General features: G+C 68.6%; 3 protein-coding genes across 3 annotated transcripts; 1 reads left to right on the top strand and 2 right to left on the bottom strand.

Moving 5' to 3' along the window:
• Positions 1-397: 397 nt before the first annotated feature.
• RNF123 (ring finger protein 123) lies at positions 398-23,725 on the top strand. The gene is made up of 39 exons (XM_081105741.1): positions 398-457; positions 2,505-2,621; positions 2,899-2,977; positions 6,443-6,522; positions 6,653-6,747; positions 7,084-7,138; positions 7,239-7,324; positions 7,481-7,567; positions 7,687-7,754; positions 7,872-8,017; positions 8,248-8,354; positions 8,436-8,540; positions 8,863-8,988; positions 9,077-9,169; positions 9,250-9,323; positions 9,895-10,012; positions 10,112-10,211; positions 10,399-10,460; positions 10,600-10,671; positions 10,883-11,003; positions 11,502-11,603; positions 12,616-12,722; positions 12,899-13,097; positions 13,331-13,476; positions 13,742-13,825; positions 14,515-14,622; positions 16,299-16,476; positions 17,128-17,202; positions 17,314-17,401; positions 17,485-17,572; positions 17,649-17,733; positions 18,799-18,938; positions 19,164-19,352; positions 19,435-19,510; positions 19,674-19,758; positions 22,752-22,894; positions 23,022-23,116; positions 23,241-23,326; positions 23,411-23,725. The coding sequence occupies exons 2-39, from the start codon at positions 2,540-2,542 to the stop codon at positions 23,526-23,528; spliced, it is 3,948 nt and encodes a 1,315-aa protein (XP_080961867.1). The 5' UTR covers positions 398-457; positions 2,505-2,539; the 3' UTR covers positions 23,529-23,725.
• AMIGO3 (adhesion molecule with Ig like domain 3) lies at positions 20,037-22,671 on the bottom strand. Its single transcript, XM_081105742.1, has one exon. The coding sequence runs from the start codon at positions 22,285-22,287 to the stop codon at positions 20,758-20,760; it is 1,530 nt and encodes a 509-aa protein (XP_080961868.1). The 5' UTR covers positions 22,288-22,671; the 3' UTR covers positions 20,037-20,757.
• On the bottom strand, positions 23,694-26,086 carry GMPPB (GDP-mannose pyrophosphorylase B). The gene is made up of 9 exons (XM_081105743.1): positions 25,722-26,086; positions 25,533-25,613; positions 25,390-25,438; positions 25,110-25,252; positions 24,761-24,919; positions 24,599-24,677; positions 24,399-24,526; positions 24,134-24,316; positions 23,694-24,055 (listed from the first exon to the last, which is right to left on the bottom strand). The coding sequence occupies exons 1-9, from the start codon at positions 25,848-25,850 to the stop codon at positions 23,924-23,926; spliced, it is 1,083 nt and encodes a 360-aa protein (XP_080961869.1). The 5' UTR covers positions 25,851-26,086; the 3' UTR covers positions 23,694-23,923.
• Positions 26,087-26,288: the final 202 nt, after the last annotated feature.

Here is a 26,288-nt window from a genome sequence, read left to right as displayed (position 1 = left end):
CCACCGCCCCTTGGGCTGGCTTATCGGCCGCAGCTGGAGCAGATGGGCCCACACCCTGGCCCATCCCAGGCAAAGGGAGCGAGGCCACCATCCGCAGAAGGGAGGTGGGGTAACAGGTAGCGGAGAGCTGGCGGGAGCCCGGGGAGCGGGGGCGGGGGGGGGGCGCCGTAGGGGCATCGGGGCAGGACCCTCGTGCGGGGAGGCGCTGGGAGGGCGGCCTGGGCGGCGGGCACCGTGTCGGCTGCGAGCTCCTCCCGCGGGGCAGGGGCGGGCGGCGGGCGGCGGGCGGCGGGGTGTCTGCGGGGCAGAGGCGGGAGCGCGGCCCGGGCGGCGGAGCGCCCCCTGGCGGCGGCCGGCGCGGCGGTGCGCGTGCGCGGCGCGGGGTTTGACCCCGGGCGGGCGCCGTAGCGAGAGGCCGGGCGGATGTTGTGAGCCGGGCCGCGGCGGCCGAGCTGGGGTGAGTGAGGGGCGGCCCGCCCGGCGGGGCGAGTCCCCGGCTCCCCCGGCGGCCCGGGGCGGGTGCTGGGCGCGGGGTCCCGGCCTGTGCGGGCTGCGGGCTGGGGCCGGGGGACCCTCGGGTCTCGGGGCCGCGCGGGGACTGGGGGGGACGTGCCCTGCCCTCCGCGCCCTTGGCTCCGAGAGGGGTCGGTTCTGATCGGAACTGGACCGGGCGGCACCGGGCGGACCGACGCGGCGGGGAGCCCCGAGCGGAGCCGGGCCGCCGGCACCTGGTCGCACCTGCACCCCAGGGCGGGCGTCCGGGCGGTTTGCTGCCCAACTGGGCGGCCAGGTCGCAGCTGCCCGGCGCCGGTGGGACGGGGCCGCGGTCACGGACGCCCGTGGGGCCCGCGGGGGCGGCAGGTACCGTCCGAGGGGCAGGCTGGCTCGGCCGGGAACCGGCAGGGGCTGCGATGGGGCCGAGGCCTGTGCGGGTGCGATAAGGGGCTGCAGGGAGCGGGGTGCTGGCTGTCGGGGGAGGGGGGCCCGGAGGACTGTCCGGTGCGCGTCCTGTGTTCCAGGGGGCAGCGTCCTAACCACTGGCCACATGCGGCCCGAATGCTTGAAACGTGGCTAAGGTAACCGAGAAGTTAACTTTCCAAACAGTAACTCACTGTGAGCAGCCACGTGTGGCCAGCGGCTCCTGTCGGACGCGGAGCTTGAGACAGAGGCTGACCAGCCGCTTTGCCGCTTTCACAGCAGCCCAGCGACACCCGTGAGGGTGAGGGTGAGGGTGAGGGTGAGGGTGAGGGTGAGGGCTGGGCAGCGGGGCGGTCAGCGGGACCTGCCATGAGGACTGGCCCAGGGTGCTGGGCCGGGGTGCTGGGCTGGGGGTGCTGGGCTGGGGGTGCTGGGCCGGGGTGCTGGGCTGGGGGTGCTGGGCCGGGGTGCTGGGCTGGGGGTGCTGGGCTGGGGGTGCTGGGCCGGGGTGCTGGGCTGGGGGTGCTGGGCTGGGGGTGCTGGGCGGGGGTGCTGGGCCGGGGTGCTGGGCCGGGGTGCTGGGCTGGGGGTGCTGGGCCGGGGGTGCTGGGCCGGGGGTGCTGGGCCGGGGGTGCTGGGCGGGGGTGCTGGGGCGGGGGTGCTGGGCCGGGGGTGCTGGGCCGGGGGTGCTGGGCCGGGGTGCTGGGCTCGGGTGCTGGGCCGGGAGTGCTGGGCTGGGGTGCTGGGCTCGGGTGCTGGGCTGGGGGTGCTGGGCTGGGGGTGCTGGGCAGGGGTGTTGGGCTGGGGGTGCTGGGCCGGGGTGCTGGGCTCGGGTGCTGGGCTCGGGGTGCTGGGCTGGGGGTGCTGGGCTCGGGGTGCTGGGCTGGGGGTGCTGGGCGGGGGTGCTGGGCCGGGGGTGCTGGGCTGGGAGTGCTGGGCCGGGGTGCTGGGCTCGGGGTGTTGGGCTGGGGGTGCTGGGCCGGGGTGCTGGGCTGGGCTGGGGTGGGCGGCCGTGTGTGTGAGCAAAACGAGCAGGACTTTCCACCAGGGAAGGGGAAGGGGAAGGGGGTCCTGAGCTGAGGACGGTCCTGGCCTCGGGTGTGGGCAGGGCTTGTAGCTGGAGAAGACACCAGCCCTGATGGTGGGCTGCGCTTGGGGAGGGTGGTGTCGGGTGTGGGTATCGTATCTCCTGGAGATGAGCGGGGCCCAGGGGGGCTCATGACGGAGAGGGGTACGGGGGCTCCGCTCCTAGGCCACCCCACGGTGGACGCTGGTTTCGCTTTCCCAGGGTGGATTTAGTTTGGTTCTACAGACACGTATCTGGCCCCTGCTCTGGGGGGGCCTGTGCTGAGCCCTGGGACATGGTGGCAGCCTGCCCGTGGCCTGTCGCACGGGGTCCTACATAGCCCCCCTCCCTGTGCGGGAAGCTGGGAGCCCCTGCCTCCCTCTGCACAGCGTTGGTGCGTGAGGGCGTGTGCGCACCTGTCCCCACCGGCTCGGCTCCCAGGCCTTCCTGCCCCCAGCACTGAGGGGAGGGTGGGGTCCCTTGGCTGGCTTCACGGAGACAACCTCTGCCTCTGGCTCAGCCCCCAGGACACTGGCCGCCCACGAGACATGAAGCATGGCATCCAAGGGGGCTGACATGTCTTTCTCCCGCAAGAGCTACGGGCTGACCTCGGACGCTGAGAAGGCCAGGGTCACAGGTAAGGGCTGGGAGCAGGCTCCTTGTTGAGGGAGGGAGAAGGAAGAGGCACTGGCAGCCAAGTCCCAGGTCCCGTGACCCCCAGGCAGTGCTGCCCGGGCCCCCCGCCCCCCCTCTTCCTCCCCCCTCCCCCTCCCCCCTCCTCCTTTCCCCCTCCACCGTCAGCCAGCTCCTCCACCAGCTGCCATGGGGCAGTGCACCCACCAGTGCACCCACCTGACCCCGCGGCCGCAGAGCTGAGCGCACTGACCGTGGCCTCTCTCCTGGCCGCGGCCCAGGCATCGTGCACGAGAAGCTGCTGGAGGACTACCTGCACCGCGTCTTCTCCTCTCCTGACGCCGCAGCCGCCACCAGCAGGTACGTCCGGCCGCCTCCTCCCTCTGCAGGGCCGGCCGGAGGCTGGAGGCCGCGCCTGGGGAAGGGCCTGGGGTCCCGCTGCGTCCTCCCCTCCGGCAGTGCTAGTCCCTTCCGAGGGAGCTGGGGGGTCAGAGGCGGCGCCGGTCCGCTCAGCGTTGCACCGACTCCACAGTCAGCATCGGTCCGTGAGCACCTGCCCACTCCTCCCCCCGGCCCCTGCCGCCGGCTTGTCTGCGAAGTACACACCTCGCCGGCCGTTTCCTTGCAAGTTTAACCCATATCAGTCCCAGTGCGTCTTAGCAGACACTGAGAAGCAGAAAGGGCACCTGTCCGCGCATTGGCTAAGGTGCCTGTTAGGGCGGGATTTCTCCATCTCACAATCTGTATAGTTTGAATTATGCTGAATAGAAGTTTTTTAAAGTTTTTTATTGATTTTTCACAGAGAGGAAGGGAGAGGGATAGAGAATTAGAAACATCGATGAGAGAGAAACATCGATCAGCCGCCTCCTGCACACTCCCTACTGGGGACGTGCCCGTAACCAAGGTATATGCCCTTGACCGGAATCGAGCCTGGGAACCTTTAGTCTGCAGGCCGATGCTCTATCCACTGAGCCAAACCGGTTAGGGCTAGAATTTCTTTTTTAATTAAAAATTTCTGTCTCCATCAGTTCTTTTTTTTAAGAAAAAAAAGTTTTATTAGGGAATAATTGACATACAATAAACCACTTGTGTTTAAAGTGAGTTTGAATTGCGGATAACCTGTGAAGCCATCATACCATCAAGACAATGGACTTAGCTCTCAGCTCCAAAAGTGTTTAGAAATTTAAATCCTATTTTTGTCATCAACATATCCCCTGAGTGTTTTCCTACATTGCAAACTGATCCTGGTGGGCGTGTTTTCAGGCGCGGGGTCCGCCCTTAGCCGGGGCCCTGGTTCAGGGGGCTTTGCTTTTGAGGACCGAGCTGTGAGGACGCCGGGCTTGGAGTCGGGCGGCTAGAGTATTTGAACCGCAATCACATGTAAGGTTGTTGCTAAATTACTCCTTCCTGGGAGTGCCCCTCTTGCTCAGCCTCTTGCCAGCCCAGGCTGTTCTGTCTTTCACAGCCTCCGTTCTCTGGGCAGGCTCAGAGGGCAGCGTTGTTGCCTGTTCCTTTAATTGGCTGTGGTGGCCAAGGGGTTCCTACTTCTGGGGGGCTGCTGTCCACCTCCACCCCAGCCCCAGTCCGGGCCTGCTCCAGGGCCGTCTGATCCCTACTTCATGTGACAGCAGAAATGATCCTGCTGCCGCCGCCGTGGCTGCCAGGAGGGCGAGCAGGTGGCAGGGCCATTGGTCAGCGGCTGTGTGGACGGGAAGCCCTGGGCTGGGGCCTGGGCAGGCAGGTCCAGAAAGGGCAGGCAGTGCTGCGGTTGGCCAGATGGGCAGTGCGAGGCACTGAGAGGCCATCTCAGGTCGCCTGCCCACAGCTGCTCTGCAGATCGGGCACAAGACCAGGGCAGCCTGCCTGGCCAGCGTGGCTCAGGGGTTGAGCATCGACCTAGGAACCAGGAGGTCACGGTTTGATTCCCTATCAGGGCACAGGCCCGGGTTGAGGGCTCAATCCCCAGTGTGGGGTGTGCAGGAGGCGGCCAATCAAAGATTCTCTCTCATCATTAATGTTTCTTTCTCTCCCTCCTTTTCTCTCTGAAATCAATCCTATATAATAAAAGCCTAATATGATTAAGTGTCTGGTCGTCTGGTCGGCTGTTCAACCAAAGTGTAATATGCTAATGATATGCTAAGGCCTTTCAACCACTCGCTATGACGTGCACTGACCACCAGGGGGCAGATGCTTCGACAGGTAGGTTAGCTTACTGCTGGGATCAGGCCGATCGGGACTGGGCGAGATGGGCTGGACATGCCCTGGAGCCCTCCCGAGGTCCCTCCTCAGCCGGCAACCTCCCGCGTCCCTCCCCGGCCCTAATCGTGCACCGGTGGGGTCCCTCGGCCTGGTCTCTGGCCTGCGCCCTCTCGCAATCCGGGACCCCTCAGGATGTCAGAGAGCCGGTTTCTGCCCGATCCCGCAGGCCAGGCCAAGGGACCCCACTGGTGCATGAATTTGTGCAAATATATTACAAAAAACAAACAAACAGCCAGAGCAGCCCTCCCAGGTGTGGGCCGGGAAGAACTGCTGGAAGCCTCCTGGGCCCTGGGCCCCTGGCGTGTTCAGTGAGGAGGCTGGCAGCCTTTTTAAAATATATTCATATTGATTTCAGAGAGGAAGGGAGAGGGAGACAGAAACATCCATGATGAGAGAGTCATGGACCAGCTGCCTCCTGCACGCCCCCCACCAGGGATCGAGCCCGCAACTCGCTGGCTCCTGATCGGAAATCTAACCATGACCTTCTGGCTCATAGGTCGACGCTCAACCACTGAGCCCCGCCGGCCGGGCCTGGCAGCAGCCTCTCACACTGCTGCCTGAGCCCGTCACAGGCCAGCGCCTGTATTTACAGGGAGACGCAGCTCTGTGCATCTCCAGCCCCTGCAGCCAGGGGTCAGTAGCAGCTCACAGCCGGGAGGAGCACGTGGTCCCTGAGACTGGGCTGGCGCTGCCTTGCCAGAGAATGGGTGCCGTGGGCCACCTCTGCCCCCTTCCAGACCCCACTCCCTAGGCGGGTGGATGGGGCCGGAGCTGGGATCACAGCGGGAAGAGCAGGTGCCGGCAGTCTGTGGCCCTGACCCAGATGGGCGTTGGGCCTCCCCTCTGCCTGAGACCCGCTGTGTCCACCTCCCTTCCCCGCTATTCTTAGCAGCTGAACTCAGGGCAGAGCTGGCTGACCCGAGACAGCCCTTCCTCCTCTGAGCATGTGCAGCCACGCAGAGAGAGTCCGGCGGGGCAGGTGGTGGGCCGTGTAGGCTGGTACAGGACAGAGCCAGCCAGCAGCTCGGAGGGCTGAGCCCTGCAGATGCCAGGCGTGTCTCATTCCCCACGGGCTTCCCTGGCTGGTGGGGAGGCTGGGCGTCTGCCCCCGAAGGGTCCGCAGGGCTGGGGTCCAGGGCTGACTCGCTGACCTTGGTGCTGGCCACATGGGGTCAGCGTTGCTCCCGGCCTCGCTCTCCCAGGCAGGATCAGCACAGCCCCTTCGCGGGCGGGCGGGTGTGGGCTGCACAGGGAGCACGTGGCACCCCCCCCCCCGCCCCCCGTGTCCCCGAGGCACAGCTGCTGGTGCTTCCGCAGACCAGGGAGCTGAGGCTTAGAGGACTTCGTTCACAGCCTTGAGGCGGCACCAGATGGCACATCGCTTTTAGTTTAGCTGCTAACCTCGCCCTCTGATCCCAGCACGCCAGGGTCCGGGGCCAGACACAACGCTTCTTCTGCAGTCTCGGCCACCGCCCTCGGGAGCTTGGGGGGCGGGAGAAGGAGGGGTGAGTGTCCTGGGCTGGTTTCAGGGACTGGGGGCCCCTCGCAGCCTCTTGCTCTCCCCAGGAAACCCCTGAACTTCCAGAACCTGCCAGAGCATCTGGACCAGCTGTTACAGGTGGACAGTGAGGATGAGGAGAGCCAGGGTACGTGGCCGCTTCTGCAGTGGGGTTGGGGGATCCAGGCCGGGGCCTGGCAGACCCTGGGGGTGTCCTGGCGAGCTCAGCCCTCTGCGTTCTCTCAGACCTGGGCCCGACCACACCCTCCTCCTTGCAGGGCAGGTGGAAGGGCGGCTCGGCCCCTCCACCGTGGTCCTGGACCACACGGGGGGCTTCGAGGGGCTGCTCCTGGTGGATGACGACCTCCTGGGGGTGAGTGAGGACGAGGCCCCGTCGGCCCAGCCCGGTGACCGCTCACCCGGCTCCTCCCAACGCGGCCCCTTGAGTCCTCAGCCCCACGCCCCCCTGACGTTCCCCGGAACCCTCTGCAAGTACTCCAGCCCCAGCCTCTTCCCAGCAAGGCCATGAGCCTCCCCGCGTGTTCCTGCTGGGGACACACGGGCCTAGCCCCCCCCCCCCAAAGTCAGGCGCAGGGCAGTGTGGGGCACAGAGGCCCTCGGCCCGCACCACCAGGCGGGCGGCGCGGGACGGGCGCTCTCCCTGGGGCAGCACCGTGTACCCAGGGGAGCTCACCCCTGCTCTCCCCAGGTGATTGGCCACAGCAACTTCGGCACCATCCGCTCGACCACCTGCGTGTACAAAGGTGCGGCCGTGCTGGGCGGTGGCTGGGCGGTGGGAGGTCGGGGGCCCGGCACGAGGTGGGGGCAGTGTCTGCCTGCTGGGCCTGACTTGGCTTTTTCCAGGGAAATGGGTGTACGAGGTGCTCATCTCCTCCCAGGGGCTCATGCAGATCGGCTGGTGCACCATCAACTGCCGCTTCAATCAGGAGGTACGTGCCGGCCCCCAGGGAGCTCCTCTGCCCCAGACCCTCCCCGACTGCCCACCCAGCCCTCGCCTGCCCTGGAGCACCGCCGCCTTCTCTAGACACGTGCGCCCCAGGCTGGCCCGCCCGCCTCCCCAGGTCCTCACAGCCCTTCATCCCCAGGAGGGCGTCGGAGACACGCACAACTCCTACGCCTATGATGGCAACCGGGTGCGCAAGTGGAACGTGACCACCACGAACTACGGCAAGGTGAGGGCCGAGCCCGCGGGCAGCCTGAGGGACGAGGGCTCCTCTGGGTGGTCGTGGAGACGCAGCCCAGGGCCCGGGGGCAGGCTGCCGGCCGGCCTCTGTGAGCCTCCTCCCTGCAGGCATGGGCCGCGGGGGACATCGTGAGCTGCCTGATCGACCTGGACGCCGGCGCTCTGTCCTTCTGCCTGTGAGTCCCCTGCCTCCCCGGCCGTGGGCCTCCCGGCTCCATCCCTGGGAGGGTGGCCTGAGGGAGCAGCCCCAGCAGGGGCCTGGGCACGGCCCTCAGGCCTCCCTTCCACCCCAGGAACGGCGTGTCACTGGGCACCGCCTTCGAGAACCTGTCCAGGGGCCCGGGCATGGCCTACTTCCCAGCCATCAGCCTCTCCTTCAAGGAGTCCGTGGCCTTCAACTTCGGCAGCCGCCCCCTGCGATATCCTTTCCCAAGGAGGCGTGGGCTGCTGGGAAGTCGGGGCGCTGGCGGGGAAGGGCCTGCTGCCTCGGGAGTGAGTGGGCCCAGCTTGGAGGGGGGGCGGGAGGGGCAGCAGTCCCGGAGCGACCTTGTTCGCGGGGGTGCCAGCTGAACTGATGAAGAGCCTGAAGTAGCAAAAGGAGTGCCGCCTGGGGGGGGCGGGGGGGGGTGTCTGAGCCCCAGATGCAGCTTAACTGTGACACCTACCCAGTGGCGGGCTACCGGCCCCTGCAGGACCCGCCGCGCGCCGACCTGGTGCGGGCACAGAGGCTGCTGGGCTGCTTCCGGGCCGTGCTCAGCGTGGAGCTGGACCCCGTGGTGAGCCAGGGCTGGGTGGGTGGGGGGGGGAGGGGGCCTCCTGCCGCCCTCCCTCACACTCCCCCTCCCCCCTCCCCCCAGGAGGGGCGGCTGCTGGAGAAGGAGGGCTCCGAGTGGCAGCTGCAGGGCCAGCCCACCGTGCTGCTCGCGCTGGCGCACGTCTTCCAGCGCTTCGCTCCGCTCCTGGTGAGGGGCTGGGGGGGCCGAGGCCGAGGCGCCTGTGCTGGGGCTGCACCTTCCCCTGGGAGGGGCCCCGTGTGACCTGAGCCCTCAGACCCCCAGGATGTCACCCAGCAGAGAAAGAGGCCTTGGGGCGGGTCCTAGAGGGGGTTGGGGGTAACGACATCCCAGGCAGCAGCGGCCGTGGCGAAGCCCCTGGAGGGCGGCGGGCGGCCTGCACGGGGCTGCCTGAGGGCCCAGGGTCCCGCTGTGCCTGGGCCTGGGCCTGGCGCTGCCTCGGCGGGTGCCCGCGGGCGGCCGGCCCCTCACCGGTGCCGCCCTCGCACAGCGCAAGGTGTACCTGGTGGAGTCGGTGCTGACGAGCTTCCTGCTGGGCCTGGTGGAGGCGGGCGGCCCCGAGCAGGCGCCGGCCGCGGTGGGCCAGGTTCTGGACCTCCTGTGGCTCTTCATGGAGGTGAGGCTCCTGCGCTCGGGCCGGGCCGGGGCCGGGGAGTGGCCGTCGGGCTGCCCCGCCCGGTCTGTGCAGCCGCCTCTCTCTCCAGGAGTACGAGGTGCACGACTGCCTCAAGCAGCTGATGATGGCCCTGCTGCGCCTGTACCGCTTCTCGCCCATCGTCCCCGACCTCAGCCTGCAGGTGGGCGTGCGTGCCGCTGCCCGGAGCCTGGGCCCTGGGCCCTGGGCCTCGCCCGCCCTCTGAGCACCCCCTCCCCGCAGATCCACCACCTGCGGCTCACCGTCGCCATCCTGAGGCACGACAAGTCCCGCAAGTTCCTGCTGAGCAGCGTGCTGTATCCTGGCGCCGTGCTCGGGGTCCCAGGAGGCTCGGGAGGACCGGAGCTGCCCAGTGCAGGGGGCTGGCGGGCAGATTCCGGGGCGACATGGAGGTGTGGGGGCGCCACAGGGCCTGCCCTCAGCCACAGCTCTGTCCTTTACTCGTGTTCCGGGTTGGGGTTCCCCAGATCTAGAAGTCAGCTCTTCCTGCTCCCCCAGAATGTCGAGGGTGCGCAAGTAGAACAGTGGGGAGAGCGGCTCTGGGCCCCTGGCGGGAGCTGTGCTGCTGCCTCTTCTCTCTCTCGGGCCACCACCTCCCAGGAGAGGCCACCAGGCCCCGCCCAGCCTGGCCCGCAGCCGCCTTTACTGCACACGTACACGCGTGGGTGCCGGGCTTGGGCTGACAGCCACACCCTTCTGGGGCTCATGGAGAGACAAGCACAGGGCAGCGCTGGCACCTGGGGCGGGGGCGCACTGTGGTGGGCACGTGGAGGTGGGCACGTGCAGGTGGCCAGATTTCCGCCGAGCTTCCCGGGGGGGTGGGGGGGCGACACTCGGGTGAGCAGAGCTTGCCTTGACGGGCTGCAGCTTCGACGCGCTCCGGTCTGCCGTCTTCTTTCACATCAAGAGCCCGCTGCGCGTGGAGGAGGCCGGCCTGCAGCAGCTCATCCCCACCACCTGGTGGCCCCCCCACCCCGGCAAGGAGGTGGGTGGCCTGGGTGGCGGGTCTGAGGGAGGCTGGCCCGGGCGGGCTGGGGTGGGTGGTGGGGGAACCCGGCTGTCTGCCCTCCTGCCCCCGGTCCAGGGCAAGGACAGTAAGGAGGTGAAGGAGGAGACGGCCGAGGAGCGGCTGCGGAGGCGTGCCTACGAGCGGGGCTGCCAGAGGCTCAAGAAGCGCATCGAAGGTCAGGCCTGCCTGGGCCGGGCGGCTGGGCAGCTGGGCTGTGTGCACACGTGTGCTTGGGGTGCGGCCGTGCCCGGGCTGGGCTCAGGGTCCCTGGTGGTGTAGCCCCATCCCAGCCTGCACCCCTCCTGCCCCGGGGCCCGAGGGCGGGGCTCTGCTGCTCAGTGTCCGCTCCCCGCCCGCCCCAGTGGTGGAAGAACTGCAGGTCCAGATCCTGAAGCTGCTGCTGAACAATAAGGATGAGAATGGGGTGAGTCCAGGCGCTTGTGGGGTCCTGGCCCAGCGGGGCGGGGGGACCCAGCTCCCGGGCAGGTCCAGCTCCCAGCACGGGCTCGTCCAGCCGGAGCAGCGTCCTCAGCTCATCACAGCGTCATCTCCCGCCCCCGAAGGGCGAAGCTTCTAGGTACATCTTCCTGACCAAGTTCCGGAAGTTCCTGCAGGAGAATGCCAGCGGCCGGGGGGTAGGTGTCCGCCAGGCCGGGCAGCCCACCGTGGCCCCTGTCCGGGTTGCAGGCTCTGCCCCCTGGGCTTCTGCCCCTTCTCCGCCTCCTCCTTCCCACCGAGCCCTGGTCCTCTGCCCTCTGCCCAGCGAGGACCCTGGGGCAGCTTCGGATGAGGCGTGGGCTGGGCTCTGGGCTAGAGCAGCGGCATGTCTGTGCCCTGTGCCCACAGAACATACCCCTGCTCTGCCCCCCTGAGTACATGGTCTGCTTCTTGCACCGGCTGATCTCTGCCCTGCGCTGCTACTGGGATGAGTACAAGGCTTCCAACCCCCACGCCTCCGTCAGCGAGGGTGAGTGGGCCAGGCCCGGCCTCGAGGCCGGCAGAGCCAGCCGGCCCTGGGGTGGGTGTGGGGTGGGGGCTGGGGGGCGGGCAGCAGGAGCCCTGCGGGCCGGGACTGCGAGCCGTCCGCGCTGACAGTGCCCACAGGCTCCCGGCCGCCAGCTCTCTGCAGTCCTGGGTCGGGGGCTCCTTGGGCTCTGAGGTGCTGGGCCCTGTGTTTGTGAGGGACACAGCCCTTAGGGGTCGGGGGAAGCTTTAGGCGCCCTGCACTGGGGGATACCCCGCGGGGGCCAGGCTCTCATTTCCCCCGAGTGCCCCCTTCACCCGAGTTTGTGCCGTTGCTGGCACTGACCTGGGGTGGGGCAGGGTGGAGGTAGCCAAGGCCACACTGTGCGCCTGGGGGGTCGGTGCCACCCAGGGGTCCCCTCTGTGCGCGGCCAGAGTGGAGGGGCAGCCTCGGGGAGGGTCCCTGCGTGCCTGACCGCCGGCCGGCGCCGGCTTCGCGCAGAGGCCTACGTCCCGCCCCAGGTCTTCTACAACGGCAAGGTGGACTACTTCGACCAGCAGCGCCTCGGGGGCCTCCTCTCTCACCTCCGCAAGACCCTCAAAGGTGCGTGCGGCCAGTGGGGAGCGGGTCGGGGCTGGGTGGACAGGGAGCCGGCTCTGCGGTGCGTGCCGAGCTACCTGTGTCCACTAGAGGGCGCCCGGGCACCGGCTTGCGGGCGGGAGAGGCTGCTCTGCCCACTGGCCTCTTGGGTCCAGCTGTCCCTTCCCTGGAGCACCTGCCCCCCCCCCCGGGGGGGGGCCCTCTGGGAGCCCTGCAGTGAGGCGGGGCACGTGTGCTGACAGAGTGGGGACCCTGGGGTCTGGGCGAGGTCCCGGGGCTGGAGTTGCTGCCTGAACTGTTTGGAGGGCTGAGCACACAGTGCAGGCCATGCCGGGCGGCCAGAGCAGATGGCCCAGGCGCAGGGGACGCAGCAGGGTGCCCCCGGGAGCCGGGAAATGAGGCCGGGGCGCAAGGGCAGCGCCTCCGACGGGGACTGTCAGCTCGTTGCTGGCAGCGGGGGAGGTCGGGCTGCATCGTCAGACGCCCCCCTCTGGCTGCAGCTGTGCTTCGAGGGGGGTGAGGGCCGGGGAAGGGGACGGGTGGCCGGTGTGCAGGTGGCAGAGGTGTGGGGATGGGCCCGTCGGGAGGAGGGGCTGCGGAGGCTGAGGTGACAGGCTCGGACGGCAGGACGGGCCTGGGCTGGAGGCAGACGGTGCGGCAGAGGTGGGACGGCCTGTGGGAGGCCAGGCCTGGGCGGGCGGAGTGCGCTGAGCAGAGGCGTGGACAGCCTGGGCCGTCTTTAGCCTGTGGGGCAGCAGGAGGAGCAGTCAGACGCGGGGCAGGGGAGTGGGGGCCTAGGGAGCATGAGGTCCCGGGAGACCGAGGGGCAGGGAGGGTGTGATGGGGTGCCCCCTGCCCCCAAGTCTACAAGACCAAGTCCCGGATGCACAGGGAAGGCTGCTGGAGGACGTGCAGGGTGAGGCGCAGGCGCAGTGGCCAGTGGGGCCCTGCCAGGCCCCTGCCCAGCGTGACCCTCGCCCGTCCACTGGGCTGAGAGCCCTGCCGTTCCTCCCAGATGACCTGGCGTCCAAGGCCAACATCCTGATCGACCCCCTGGAGCTGCAGGCGGCCACCATGGACGACCTGGACGAGGACCAGGAGCCGTCCCCGGCTGCTGCCCAGGTGCCGCGGTGGGGCCGGCGGGGGCCTCTCTAAGGGCAGGGGTGTCACAGGGACCACCCCCTCCGCAGGGGCGCCCCTGCTGTGGGCGGAGTCACACACCTGCCTTCCCCTCCCCAGCCCCGGGCGAGCGGCTGGGTCCCAGGAGCTGATGGCGCTGCCTCCTCTCTCCACCGCAGCGCCCCGTGCAGGCCCTGGCCATTGGGGGTGCGCTGCCCCTGCCCCGGCCCGGCTGGCTCAGCTCCCCGACCCTGGGCCGCGCCAACCGCTTCCTCAGCACAGCGGCTGTGACCCTGATGACCCCCCGGCGGCCTCTGAGCGCCTCAGAGAAAGTGAAGGTCCGCACGCTGAGCGCGGAGCAGAGGACCCGCGAGGACAGTAGGTGTCGGGGGGGGGGGGGGGGGGAGGGGGCGGGGCATCGAAGGGCCCCCCCCCCGCCTCCGCCCCCAGCCCCTCCCGCAGCCTCTCACGGGCGAGGGAAGTACGTTCCGGGGCAGGAAACCGATGGCACAGAAATAGGCCCGGAGCCGCGGGACCTGCGCCCTCCCCGTCCTCCCCTGCTGGGCTCACCGCCTCGGGTGGCCCGGCCCTGACCTGCCCCCCCCCTCCAGTTGAGGGCGGCCCCTGGAACGAGGGCCTGCTGCTGGGGCGGCCCCCCGAGGAGCCCGAGCAGCCCCTCACGGAGAACTCGCTGCTGGAAGTGCTGGACGGGGCCGTGATGATGTACAACCTCAGCGTCCACCAGCAGCTGGGCAAGGTCTCCGTCCGTCCCATGGTGGCCCGCGGTTCTGCATGTTGGGTGCATGTGTGTGCGCGCATGTGCATGTGTGCGCATGTGTGCGTGCGTGTGTGTGTGCGTGTGCGTGTGCTCCCACGTGCCCCGGGTCTGCAGGGGTGTCTGGGCACGGCTGCACGTGAGCGTGGGCCACAGCGAGGCTGGTGCCGCCCGTGCTTCCGGCCGGACCTGGGTGACGGGGGAGGGGCTGCCGGGCAGGGTCACCATCGGCGCCCGCCCCCTCCAGATGGTGGGGGTGTCCGACGACGTCAGCGAGTACGCGACGGCCCTGAGGAGCACGGAAGACAAGCTGCGCCGGTGCCCCAAGAGGGTGAGGCTGGCGCCGCGGGTCTCCTGGGGGGGGGGGGGGCACGCCGGCAGCTTGCCCACTTGGGGTCCCGAGGACAGTCCCCAGAGGAAACCTGGCCCGGCCCTGCCGCTGGGGTGAGCTCAGCAGTTTTTCTTGTCCCCACCCCCGCCCTGACCATAGCACGTCAGTGAGGGGCTGGCACTAGGCCGGCACCGTCTGAGCCCCAGCAGCCAGCCATGGCTGTGCCAAGGCACCCCGCCCCTGGCCCGCTAAGTGCTCGGCGCACCCTCTTGTCCTCATCAATTATGGATTCGCCCTGAGCGCTTCTCGGCCACGTGCAGAGTCAGCAGGAAGCGGCCTGGCCCCCCCCCCCGCCCCCACCCCCTGGGGGAGCCCCTCCCCAGAGCCCCTCCGCAGCTCAGCTCCCGGGGGCAGGGCCAGGGGCCCAGCTGCCTGCAGTTCATCGTGCGCCCCCGGGCTGCCCAGCCACGGCTCACAGACCCCAGCTGCACCCCGCCTCCCCGTGCCAGGGTGCCGCCACGGCCCTGTTCCGAGGGCCTGTGCAGGCTCACCCTCGGGTCAGAGGCGGGGGGGGGGGGGGGGGAGGAGTGGAAGAGAGGCGGGTGCACCCACCCTTGTGCCCCAGGCCACAGTGGGCCCCAAGGCCATGTACGCAGGCCGGGTCCTGACCGTCCTTTCTCCTCGGGCAGAGGAAGGACATCCTTGAGGAGTTGACCAAGAGCCAGAAAGTTTTCTCAGAAAAGCTGGACCACCTGAGCCGCCGTCTTGCCTGGGTCCACGCCACTGTCTACTCCCAGGTGAGCGGGCGGCCTGGGCCTGCAGCTGCTGCCCTCCCAGCTCCTGGCTGGGCACAGGCTGGCAGCCCCTCAATGCCCCTGCCGCCCGGGGCCTCTGGCACACACCCCCCCCCGCCCCTCTCCTCTCCTCCCACCCCATGCCACGTCCCTGCCACCTCTCAGGCCCCCGGGGGCCCCTCCAGCTCAGACACCTTCAGGTTGAGCAGGGTCTGTCTCTCCCTCCCTCTGGTGCCCGCGGGCTGGTCCCCCCGCACCCCCCCCCCCCCCCGCCACCCTCGGCCTGTCAGCTCCTTCCCGCAGACTCACCCACCCCGAGGCCACTGCTTGTTCTCTGCGCACTCCCTCACGCATCGCCCACTGACATGTGCCGGGGTCCAGTGCCGCCCTGACACCAGGGACACTCAGGAGCGAGGCAGAAAGACGCGGCCATGCCCACCGGGGGTCGGCCTTGAGGGTGGACAGAGGCGAGCTCCGTCCGACCGTGCCTGCCCCACTGGGGCCGAGCCCGCAGCCCGGGCCTGTGCCCAGACGGAATCAGTCATGACTTGCGGGCTCATAGGTTGACGCTCAACCAGGGAGCCCGCCGGCCGGGCTAGAATGTTCCCTCTGAACCGTTTCTTACAACTGCAGTGAGACAGCATCGAACTCCCGCCGTAGTCACCGTCAGCGCAGCCCCGTGTGGCAATCAAGTGTGTTCACTTGGTTGTAAACAGACCCAGGGCGTGTTCATCTTCCCAAACTGAAGCTCACACCATAACCCCCCCTGCCCCCCGTCACCCCCCCCCCCCCGTCCTGCCGCCACCCCCCCGCCCCCCGCCCCCCTCCCCCCGCAGCCAGCACTCTCTCCGTCGGCTTTGCCTGCGCCCGGTGCCTCGTGGCCGTGCAGTCCACACAGCGCTAGTCTTGCCACCGGCTTCCTTGACGGGTCGCCCTGTGGAAGCCGGGCCGGTGTCAGGCTGAGACCGGGTGCGTCTGCTCTGCGCCGTGTTCACCCGCTGACGGCCTCGGGGAGCTGCCACCTCTGGGCCGTGTGGGTTCGAGTCTGCGGGCACGTGCTCAGAGGCAGAATTGGCTCGTTCTGTTTTAAACTTTTGAGGAACTGCCATACTGTTGGCTCCCTTGTCAAAAGTTTGAATGTGCGCGCGCGTGTGTGTGCGTGCGTGTGTGTGTGTGTGCGTGCGTGTGTGTGCACGCGCGTGTGTATGTGTGCGTGCGCGCGCGTGTGTGCATGTGTGTGTGTGTGTGGTTTTCTTCTGGGCTCTCTGCTCTAGTCCGTTGCTCTGCATCTGTCTCTGTCAGGATCACAGTCTGATGGTTGTAGCTCTGCAATACATTGAAATCAGAAAGTGAGATCTCCAACTTTGTTCTATTTCAAGATTTTTTTTGGCAACTTGGTGTCCCTTGAGATTCCATGTGAATCTTAGGGGAGATTTTTCTAGAACTCGCAGCGCTCTAGCGCTGGGGAAAGCAGGCCTCCGCGCCCTGTCTCTGCTCTCGGAGGAAAAGCTCTCAGTCTGGTCACACAGCACCCTCAGTGCCTCTGAGAAAAGCAAACCCACCCTCCAGGCGGGGCTCCTGCTGAGCCCTGCCCGGCCTCCGGGCTCAGTTCTCGGGCCACATTCTGGGGAGGCCTCTCCTGGGCCCCGACCCTCACCAGCAGCCCGCGCCGCCCGCAGGAGAAGATGTCGGACATCTACTGGCTGCTGCGCGTCTGCCTGCGGACCATCGAGCACGCGGACCGCACGGGCCCGCTCTTTGCCTTCACGCCCGAGTTCTACCTGAGCGTGGCCATCAACAGCTACAGCGCCCTCAAGAACTACTTCGGGCCGGTGCACAGCATGGAGGAGCTCCCTGGTGAGGGCCGCGCAGGCGGGCGAGAGCCTCGGAGCCGGGCCGGAGCCGGGCCCTGGTCTGAGTGGGGGAGGCGGGAGCGGCTCCTGCTCCGCTCGGTTGCCCCGGACACGCATTTGCTGGCGCCACATGGCAGAGCCCGGCAGCTCCTCCCTGGCGCTGGGGGGAAACGGACCACACAGATCCCTGCTCTCACTTCCTGCTGGTGGCTTCTCACCCAGCACCTGGCACTGCCACAGGGGGTGGCACCGTCTCTGTAGATCACAGCGAGGGGTGGGGCCCTGCTGGGGGGCCACACGGGAGCCCCAGCTTCATGCAGACCCTGGTTCCAGGCAGGGTGGGTGGTTTATGTCTGGGTCAGGCTGTGGGCTGTGGGCTGTGGCCTGCGCTGCCCCCCCTTGGACTCAGGTGCAAGCTCTGTCCTCGGGTAGCGCTGTAGGTGCCGGGGGCTCTGACTGCTGAGCCATCGAGGGTGAGGGCTCGGTTAGCACCCCGCCAGGACCCACTCACCACAGCGAGTCTGGCCTTAGCCTTTCATCAGCCGTCGCTGAGTGCTGAGCCCGAAGACCCCCGAGGCCGGCTTGGGCCCAGACTGACCCCGGGAGCCAGCTCTGGAGCCCTTAGCCTGCCCTCCCGCTCCCCCTCCTCCTGCAGGCTACGAGGAGACCCTGACCCGCCTGGCTGCCATCCTTGCCAAGCACTTTGCCGACACGCGCATCGTGGGCACTGGTGAGGTGCCCATAGAGGGCTGGGGGGGGACCTCTCTGGCTGGCTGTTTTCTGCATGAAATGCTGGCCAGATGGGCACAAGCCCCTGCTGAGGCCTGCCCTGCCCCCGCAGACATCCGCGACTCGCTGATGCAGGCGCTGGCCAGCTACGTCTGCTACCCACACTCCCTGCGGGCCGTGGAGCGCATCCCTGAGGAGCAGTGAGTGGGGCTGGGGGAGGGCAGGTCGCTGCCCCCACAGCCCCGCGCAGCCTCACCTGTGCCCGCCACCCTTGCCCTGGCAGGCGCGTCGCCATGGTGAGGAGCCTCCTGGCTCCCTACGAGCAGCGGCCCTGGGCACAGACCAACTGGATCCTGGTGCGGCTCTGGAAGGTGAGTGGGCTGGAGGGCGCGGGGCTGGGGCCGCACGAAGGGGCCTGCGCACTGACCCGCACCCACCCTGCCGCAGGGCTGTGGGTTCGGGTACCGCTACACACGGCTGCCCCACCTGCTGAAGATCAAGCCCGAGGACGCCAACCTGCCCAGCCTGCAGAGTGAGTGCCCGGCGGGCAGGGGCGGCCGTGCCCACTGCTCCCGGCTGCAGACTTCCCCTCCTTCCAGCCCCAAGTCCCTGTCTGTTCCTGGGGGCATCCCCTTCGTCCTGCCAGGGGGCTCCTCGCCTTGCTCCCATCCCACTGGTGCTCGGGGGTCTGAAGCTCTTATGGGTCACAGTCAAGAGGGACAGGTCTTCCCAGGGGCTCCCTGACCCCCTTGTCCCAGCACGTGTCCTTCTGCCCTTCTCTGCCACCTGCCTGGCTGCCTGAGTCCAGGGCACAGATGGGCAGGGCGAGCTCCAGGGTTCTCGGGGCCTCCTGGGGGAAGGGGCATTTGGTTGGCGCATAGGCTGCGCCGTCCTGGGGTCCTGGTCTGGCAAAGCCGGGGTCTGGGCCCAGCTTGTCTGCCTGCTGCACGCTGTGCGCACCCCGCCAGGCGCTCTCCCTGGCCCACCTGGTGCGTCGCTGCCTGGGGGGGACAGTGTTTTGGCCTGAAGGGTGTCCCGGAGGCCCAGTGCCTTATGCAAAGTCACGGGGCGAGTCCTTGCCAGAGGCCTTGGCCTTGCCTGGAGGGTGGGACTGAGCTGCAAGGGGAGAGGGGCAGGGCTGGCATCCTGCGTCTGCGGGAACTATCGATCTGCGTGGGGGAGGGAGGCTGCGGGCTCTGGTTACTGCTGCCTGTCAGCCAGGCTTGGCGCCCACCACCTCGGCCACGTGCCAAGGCCAGGCAAGGGCAGCAGAGGACAGCAGAGGGCGGCAGGACGCCAAGGAGGCTCTTGAGGAAGCTGGCCTCGAGCCAGCAGGAGGGCTCCGGTTTCCCTGTCCCGGCCTTGCTCTCCCTGACGCCCGCGGCCGAGGACATGCTGGGCCGGGCCGGCTCCAGGCCCAGGGGCTGTGGGGCCGGAAGCAGCGGCCACTTGTGGCTGAGTCCGCAGAGGGAGGGCAGTGGAGCTGTCCTCACCTTCACGACCTGAGCCCCCAGAGAGGTCTTCCCGGCCTCACACCCATGCCCGGCGAGCGAGGACCGGCCGACGGCGGGCCCTGACCGAGCCCCGCTGCCCGCAGAGCCCTGTCCGTCCATCCTGCTGCAGCAGCACATGGCGGACCTGCTGCGCCAGGACCCCGACGTGGCACCCAGCTTCCTCAACAGCGTCCTCAACCAGCTCAACTGGGCCTTCTCGGAGTTCATCGGCATGATCCAGGAGGTGGGGGCCTGAGGGCCGGGTGCTCATGATCCAGGAGGTGGGGGCCTGAGGGCCGGGTGCTCACGGTCTAGGAGGTGGGGGCCTGAGGGCCGGGTGCTCACGGTCTAGGAGGTGGGGGCCTGAGGGCCGGGTGCTCATGATCCAGGAGGTGGGGGCCTGAGGGCTGGGGTGCTGCGGAGGGTGGGCCGGTGTGGCCAGGCCGCCCACCGCCCGTTGGCGGCTCAGATCCAACAGGCCGTGGAGCGCCTGGAGAGGAACTTCGTGGACACCCGGCAGCTCAAGGTCTGTGCCACCTGCTTCGACCTCTCGGTCAGCCTGCTGCGCGTCCTGGAGATGACCATCACCCTGGTGCCCGAGGTCTTCCTCGACTCGACCCAGCCCACCTCCGAGATGCTGCTGCAGCGGCTCGCCCAGGTGAGTCCGCCAGGGCAGGAGGGGGCGGGCCGGGGACGCCCGGGGGGAGCCACCCCGCCGCCAACCACTGCCGCCCTCGCAGCTGCTGAACCAGGTGCTGAACCGGGTGACGGCTGAGAGGAACCTCTTCGACCGCGTGGTCACCCTGTGGCTGCCTGGTGAGGACCCGGGGCCCCGCCCTCCACACGCCAGCCTTGGTCCTCTGCCAGGACAGCCAGGCGTGGCACCCCAGCCTCAGTGCCCCTCCCCTGTGCCCAGTGGGGAGGGCGGTTGGCACCCGCTGGGCCCCAGCATGGGCGCTCACCCCCTCGCCCTCCCTAGGCCTGGAGAGCGTGGACCACTACCCCATCCTGGTGGCAGTGACGGGCATCCTGGTGCGGCTCCTGGTGCACGGCCCCGCCTCAGGGTGAGTGGGGGTCGGGCCTCCTGTGGGGCTGCGCAGGGCCTCCTTGCAGGTGTTTCCTCGGCTCTAAGATGGGCCTCGGGCAGGTTTGGGGGTAGAAAGGCCGAGGGCTGAAAGGCCTAAACAGGCGGCGGCGGCAGCTGAGCAGAAGCAGGGACCCCGCCGAGCAGGCGCCTCGGCCCACGTCCGAGCCTCGGGCAGGGCCGGAACCACGACTGGCGGGAGGGGGAACCTGTGATGGGGGACAGCACTCGAGACGAGACTGAGCACACGCTGCCGTGTCTGGAGGCTCCGGTGGGCGTCCTGCCTTTATTAAGAAACTCCCGACAATCCGACTCAGGCCCTCGAGGGGCCCCAGCTCCGCTCCCCACAGGGGTCCCCGCCTGCCCTGCCTCCCTGCAGGGGGAGGGCGAGGTCCACAGGAAGCCGGCACCGCCTCAGCCATTAGCCGGAAGCCAGCGCCTGCCCTTCCGAAGCTCTGCCTCCAGGGACAGGAGTCCGGCCCCACCTTCTGCTGGGCCATCGCTCACAGGCTTTCGCTGCTGAGGGCGGGGCGGGGCCGGCGGGGCCCTCACTGCTGCTGAGCCCTCAGGAGCAGGGCCACTTGGTGGGGCCAGGCCAGGCCCAGGGGTCTCTTGAGGAGCCTTGCCTGCCTCCCGCCTGCCCACCAGACTCGGCCTGGACTTGGGAAGCTGGGAGGAGGTTGGCGGTTGGTGTGTGTGTGTGTGGGGGGGGGGGGCGTTGTTTCCGCTTCCACCTGGGGATGGGGCCCCGTCTCCCCTTCCCCTGACCCACTCCCTCCCCCTCAGCGGCCCCTGCTGAGGCCAGGGCTCTCCAGGTGGACCTCGGTTCCCATGCTCGTGTCCCCAGGAAAGGGGCACGGCAGGCCCTGTGCGAGGGAGGGCCTAGTAGGCGGCGCCCACAGCGCCTGGTAGTTCTCTGCGCCGCAGGGAGCAGGGCCAGCGGCCAGTGGGTGTGGCCTGGGGGGGGCGCCCTGGGCCGCTAGCTCATCACCAGCCCCTCGGAGCCCGTGGAGCTCGTGGACTCAGAGCCAACCTTGAACCGCAGACCCACGGGGTTGTAGAGGTCAAAGTCCTCCGCCACCGCCAGCTGCACTCGGCCGTTGAGGCCCCTCCTGCCCGGCTCCAGGAACACCACGTGCTTGTGGACGCTGGCCTTGCGGCTGGGGGCGTCGGGCGGCGTGGCGCTGAGCACGGAGGACGGAGCGCTCAGCTGCTGCAGCGGGCTGGGGGTGCGGGGCCGGCGGCGGCGGCAGCAGCAGGCGCGCCGGTAGCAGCGGCGGCAGCCGGGGCAGGGCGGGGCGAACAGGTAGAGCAGCACCAGCACCAGGCCCACCACGCAGCCCAGCAGCGTGGTGTAGCCGGTGTTGAAAGCCTCGGGCGCGGGGTGCGGGTAGTGCACGCTCACGTTGAACTCGTGCGTCTGGTTGTGCTGCAGGCGGGGCCCGGTGGCCAGGCACACGAAGATGCCCTCGTGCCAGGTCTGCACGCTCCCGATGGCCAGGCTGCCGTTGGCCAGCACCGCGATGCTGCCGTTGCGGGATCCTGGCGCCACCAGCAGCTCTCGCTGCGGGGAGACCCAGGCGATGTGCCGGGCAGGGGCGCTGGTGTTGCAGTCCAGCCTCAGGGGCCCGCCCACCTGCACCTGCAGCTGCTCTTCCGGCTGCTCCAGGCCCCGAGCCAGGGCCGCCGAGCAGTTCTCGAAAACGCGGCTGTGCGCGAAGAAGCGCACGCGGGAGGTGGGCACCCGGAACGCCAGGCAGGTGTACTCGCGCGCGAAGTCGCTCACGGCGCTCAGCCCCCGCTGGTGCCAGCGCTGCAGCAGGTGGTAGAGGCGGCAGTCGCAGGGCAGCGGGTTGTTGTGCAGGTAAAGGCCGTTCTTGAGAAAGGCCGGCAGCGCCGCCAGGTCCGGCACGGGGACCCGCCCCAGGCGGTTGGAGGAGAGGTCCAGGGTGCGGAGGTGGGTCACGCTGAGCCCGTGCAGGCTGTCGAAGGAGAAGGACGCCAGCTCGTTGCAGCCCAGGTAGAGCCAGCGGAGCGCGCCCAGGCCCTGGAACGCCAGCCGGTCCAAGTGCGCCAGGCGGTTGTTAAACAGAAGCAGCGTCTCCAGCGCCCCCAGCCCGTGGAGGTCGTGGCGGCCGAGCGCCCGCAGCGAGTTGGAGGACAGGTCGAGCTGCCGCAGGCCGCTGGCGTTAGTGAAGACGCCGCGACCCAGGGCCTCCAGCTGGTTGTGCCCCAGGCTCAGGGCGCGCAGCTGGGAGAGGGGCGTGAGCCAGCCGGGGCGCAGGCGCTGGAGCGCGTTGTGGCTCAGGTCGATGTCGGCAGCAGCCGCGGGTAAGGCGGCCGGCGCGTCCTGCAGCCCCAGGCCCGCGCAGCTCAGCAGGTCGGCAGCGCAGATGCACTTGTGGGGACAGTTAAGGGGCGCCAGGGGCACGGAGCCCTCGGAGTCCAGGGAGCCTGAGTCGAGGTGTAGCGTGCATAGCAGTGCGCCCAGCAGCACCGGCCAGGTCATGGCGGGACCACCTGGGGTGGGTCCGCCGCTCTGCGGAGCGCAGCTCTGGGAACCCCCCTCTGTTCCGGCCGGTGGCCTGGGAGGCAGGACGCGAGCTCCACCCGCACAGCCGGCAGCTCCCGCTCCCGGTTGCAGGCTGAGCTGCGCTCCCTTCTCGGGTTTCCCAGCCTTGCGAGTGTTCTCCTGGACGCTCGGCCCCTAAATACTCTCGGGAGGTGATTGCTCAGGGGCGGGGCCTCGGCTCCTATTGGCTCCTGTCGGAGGGGGCGGAGCAGTCACGACCCCGGCGAGCCGGCCGGCGCTGGTCGGCAGGTTCTCCGTGAAACAGTAGCTGGGACGCCTGGGGAGCAGCCTGTAAGTCGCTGTTTGCTTTGAAGGGTTCAGTGTGTATTAGGGGGCAGGTGGACTTGCACTACCTGCTGGTGGCGCCCCTGAGCCCCTTACACTGAGATCCTCCCACCCAGGACGGAGAAAGCCACGTCAGTGCTCTTGGCTGACCCCTGCTTCCAGCTCCGCTCCATTCGCTATCTTCTGGGGCACCCAGAGCCCCCCGGCCCTGGCACTGCCCCGCCTGCCCCTGACCGGAAGCGCTTTTCCCTACAGAGCTGTGAGTTGGCAGGGTGGGTCAGGGAAGAGGGACTTGGGGCTGAGCCAGGAATCTCATTGGCCCAGGTTGGGGTACTTGAGGCCCTCGGTTCTAGGGTCACAGTTGGCCTGACACTTACCACCCCCAGACACAGACTACATCAGCAGCGAGGAGCTGGCCCAGGTGGAACAGATGCTGGCACACCTGACCTCCGCGTCTGCCCAGGCTGCAGCTGCCTCCCTGGTAAGTGGGGCACCCACAGGGCCCACACCCATGGCCCGAGGGCAGGGCTGCACTTAACAGGCCTGGCTATGGCCGCCTTCCTGGGTGGCCCACCCTATCCCACCTTGCAATGTGCTCCCTGCAGCCCACCAGCGAGGAGGACCTTTGCCCCATCTGCTATGCACACCCCATCTCTGCCGTGTTCCAGCCCTGTGGCCACAAGTCCTGCAAGTAAGGGGGCCCCCCTGGGTGCAGGAGGCGGGGCTGGGCCAGGGAGCAGCAGGGACACCAGGCCCCCTCACCCTCCCATTGCAGAGCCTGCATCAACCAGCACCTGATGAACAACAAGGACTGCTTCTTCTGCAAAGCCACCATCGAGTCGGTGGAGGACTGGAGGGCAGGCGGGCCGAGCAACACCTCCTCGGCTGCCTAGGTCTGCGTCCACACAGCAGGAGCCTCTGCCCGAGCCCAGACCCAGGCTGGGCCCTATTTATGAGCTCCCCTTGCCAGCCCCCCACCACCACCCCCAGCCTCCTGCCTGTCCCCCATGACGGGAGCCCAGCCCTCATTGTGCCTGAGCTCGACTTCCAGTCAGGGCCACTGTGAGCATTAAATTATTATTCAAACAGCCCTGACCCGACCCTTCTTGAGGGAGTGGGCGGGGTGGGGTGTGCCCAGAAAGGACCCTGCCAGATTATGTGCACGGGAGAAGGCAGGTGTCCGACTGCTTCCGCCTTGTCCAGGCCTCCCCAGACACGGTAGCGAGTCCAAGGCCTATGACACGTCAAGCCAGTGCCCCCTTGCCAATAACAGGGCTACGGCAGCCCCTCACATGATGATTCGCGGCTCCGGCACCGAGTCGCCAATGGACTTGTGGGGCAGCACGCTGGCCCCGTTGAGGTAGAGCTCGTCGTTAACGATGACGTCCTCACCCAGCACCGTCACGTTCTCCATCCGCACCTGGGGGGAGGGCAGGCCTGGTCAGGGAGGCGGACGCATCCCGGCCCCTCCCCGCATCGGCCTAGCCCCGACACTTACCCACTGGCCCACGCGGCAGCGCCAGCCCACGATGCACGACTCGAGCCAGGAGTGGGAGCGGATGTGGGCGTCGCGCAGCACCGTGCACCGCCGGATGCACACGCCGTCCTCCACCACCACGCCGGGACCCAGGCTCACGTTGGGGCCGATGCTGCAGTTCTGGCCAATGCGGGCGCTTGGGTCCTGAGGACGTGGGGAAAGCACACGTGGGGCATTTGTCCCCCCAGACTGAGGGGGTGAACGTTGGGCTGGACAAGGGCCTCACCACCAGCACGTTGCCCACGATGCCCGGGCCCGAGCACAGCTGCTCAGGCTGCTTCTGCCGCAGTGACTGCAGGAAGAGGCACATGCCGGTGAGGAAATCCTTGGGCTGCCCGATGTCCATCCAGAAGCCTGGAGGGAGGGAATGCATCAGGGGCTCAGCCCAGCCACAGGCCACCCCTCCCTGCGGCCTCCCTGCCTCACCCTGCAGCTCCATGGCATATAGCTGCCCCTCCTTGGCCATGACAGGGAAGACCTCCTTCTCAATGGACGTAGGCCGCAGCTGTGGGAGTGGGCAGCGCGTGAGCAGGGGCACGGTGGCGGCGGCCTGCCCGCCCAGCCCACCCGGGGGCAGCTTCTACACACCTGGATGCGCCGCAGCACGGCCGGGCTCAGGATGTACATGCCCGCGTTGATCTTGTTGGACACGAACACCTGCGGCTTCTCCACGAACCGGTGGATGCGGCCGGTGTCGGCCTCACACACCACCACGCCGTACTTGGAGGGCTCCTCCACTCTCGTCACCTGAATGCAGGGGGTCTCAGGCCCTGCCCGGTGCTCCTGCACCTTGGGCTGGTGCTGTCCTACATCTCAGCGGCTGTGCCGCAAACGTTTAAAGGCTGCACAGCTCTGCACTCACAACGTAAGGACTGGGCAGTTCAAGGCTGGGCCGGGAGGCTGGGCGCGGGAGGTGGGAGTCAGACCTGGTCCTTACCAAAATGGAGCCCTCCTGGCCGTGGTGCCGGTGGAACTGCACCATGGCTTGGAACGGGAAGTCGCAGATCACGTCACTGTTGAGGACGAAGAAAGGGTCTGCGGTCTCAGAGAGCAGGTCCCGGGCCAGGGCCAGGGGCCCAGCTGCGGAGGGGAACAAGTCACCATCTTCCTGGGGGTCGGAGCCCTGGATCCAGGCTCAGCGGGCCCCATCCAGGCTGGGCCTCACCCCTTTCCAGCCCTAAACCCTCCCCCACAAGGGGTATCCCTTCTCTACTGACCTGTCCCCAAAGGCTCCTCCTCATGCGACATGGAGATTCTGATTCCCAGCTGGAAGGGAGAGGCCGGATCAGGTTCCGCCCCCCTGACCCCCAGGGAGGCGCGCAGGGACGACGGAAGGGGCAAGAGTCGCCTCAAGCCTCACCCTCTGCTCCTGCGCCTTCATTTCCTTCTCCAGCACCTGCGACATGTAGCTCACGGCCAGAATCACGTGGTCCACGCCGGCCTGTGGGACAGAACGCGCCGGCCACAGGCGGGCTGAGCCAGCGGCACGGGGTCCCCCGCCCGCCGCGCGGCCGCCCCGCGCCCGCCTGCCGACCCGGCCGGGCCTTACCGCGGCCAGCGCCTCCACCTGGTGCAGGAGGATGGGCTTGTTGCAGAAGTCCACCAGGGGCTTCGGGGTGCTGAGCGTCAGCGGCCGCAGGCGCGTGCCGTAGCCGCCCACCAGGATCAGCGCCTTCATCGCGCCGGAGGCCGGCGGCGGGCAGGCGGCCGGAACTGAGTGCGCGCTCCGCGGAGACCGCGGCCGCCTGGCCGACCCCTGTCACTCACTCCGGCCGCCGGGCCCAGCCCCGGGTCCTGCACGTGCCAGACTGACCAACTCTGGGGCTGTCCTTCCCGCCCAGGACGCCCCAACACCGATATCCGGGCCCACAAACCAGGATGTGAAGCAGGCTGGACAGCCGCGGCCCGAAACTCAGCCGGCCCCGGGTGGCGGTGACGTGAGCCCGGGCGGACCAATCGGCTGCCGCGTACGTGGCACGTTAACCGGCGTCGAGGCGCTGGGCGCAGCTCTGGCAGACGTAGCCAATGAGAGTCCGAGCGCGCCCGGTTGCTATGGAGACCGCGATTGGGTCCCGCGGGTCAGCTGGCCATTGGCGGATCCGAAGGCGGAACTGGC

This window comes from Myotis nattereri, assembly GCF_964212035.1.
Source record: "Myotis nattereri genome assembly, chromosome: 14".
In the NCBI taxonomy this organism is placed as follows: Eukaryota; Metazoa; Chordata; class Mammalia; order Chiroptera; family Vespertilionidae; genus Myotis; species Myotis nattereri.
This window is presented reverse-complemented; position numbering and strand designations above follow the sequence as displayed.

Excerpts from the sequence above, each read along its gene's own strand:
- RNF123 (XM_081105741.1), top strand. The coding sequence starts at position 2,540 with ATGGCATCCAAGGGGGCTGACATGTCTTTCTCCCGCAAGAGCTACGGG. Across the intron at positions 6,748-7,083 it reads TGGATGACGACCTCCTGGGG|GTGATTGGCCACAGCAACTT; the intron begins GTGAGTGAGGAC and ends TGCTCTCCCCAG. Across the intron at positions 12,723-12,898 it reads CGTCCCCGGCTGCTGCCCAG|CGCCCCGTGCAGGCCCTGGC; the intron begins GTGCCGCGGTGG and ends TCTCCACCGCAG.
- AMIGO3 (XM_081105742.1), bottom strand. The coding sequence starts at position 22,287 with ATGACCTGGCCGGTGCTGCTGGGCGCACTGCTATGCACGCTACACCTC.
- GMPPB (XM_081105743.1), bottom strand. The coding sequence starts at position 25,850 with ATGAAGGCGCTGATCCTGGTGGGCGGCTACGGCACGCGCCTGCGGCCG. Across the intron at positions 25,253-25,389 it reads GGAGGAGCCTTTGGGGACAG|CTGGGCCCCTGGCCCTGGCC; the intron begins GTCAGTAGAGAA and ends TCCCCTCCGCAG. Across the intron at positions 24,527-24,598 it reads ATATGCCATGGAGCTGCAGG|GCTTCTGGATGGACATCGGG; the intron begins GTGAGGCAGGGA and ends CCCTCCCTCCAG.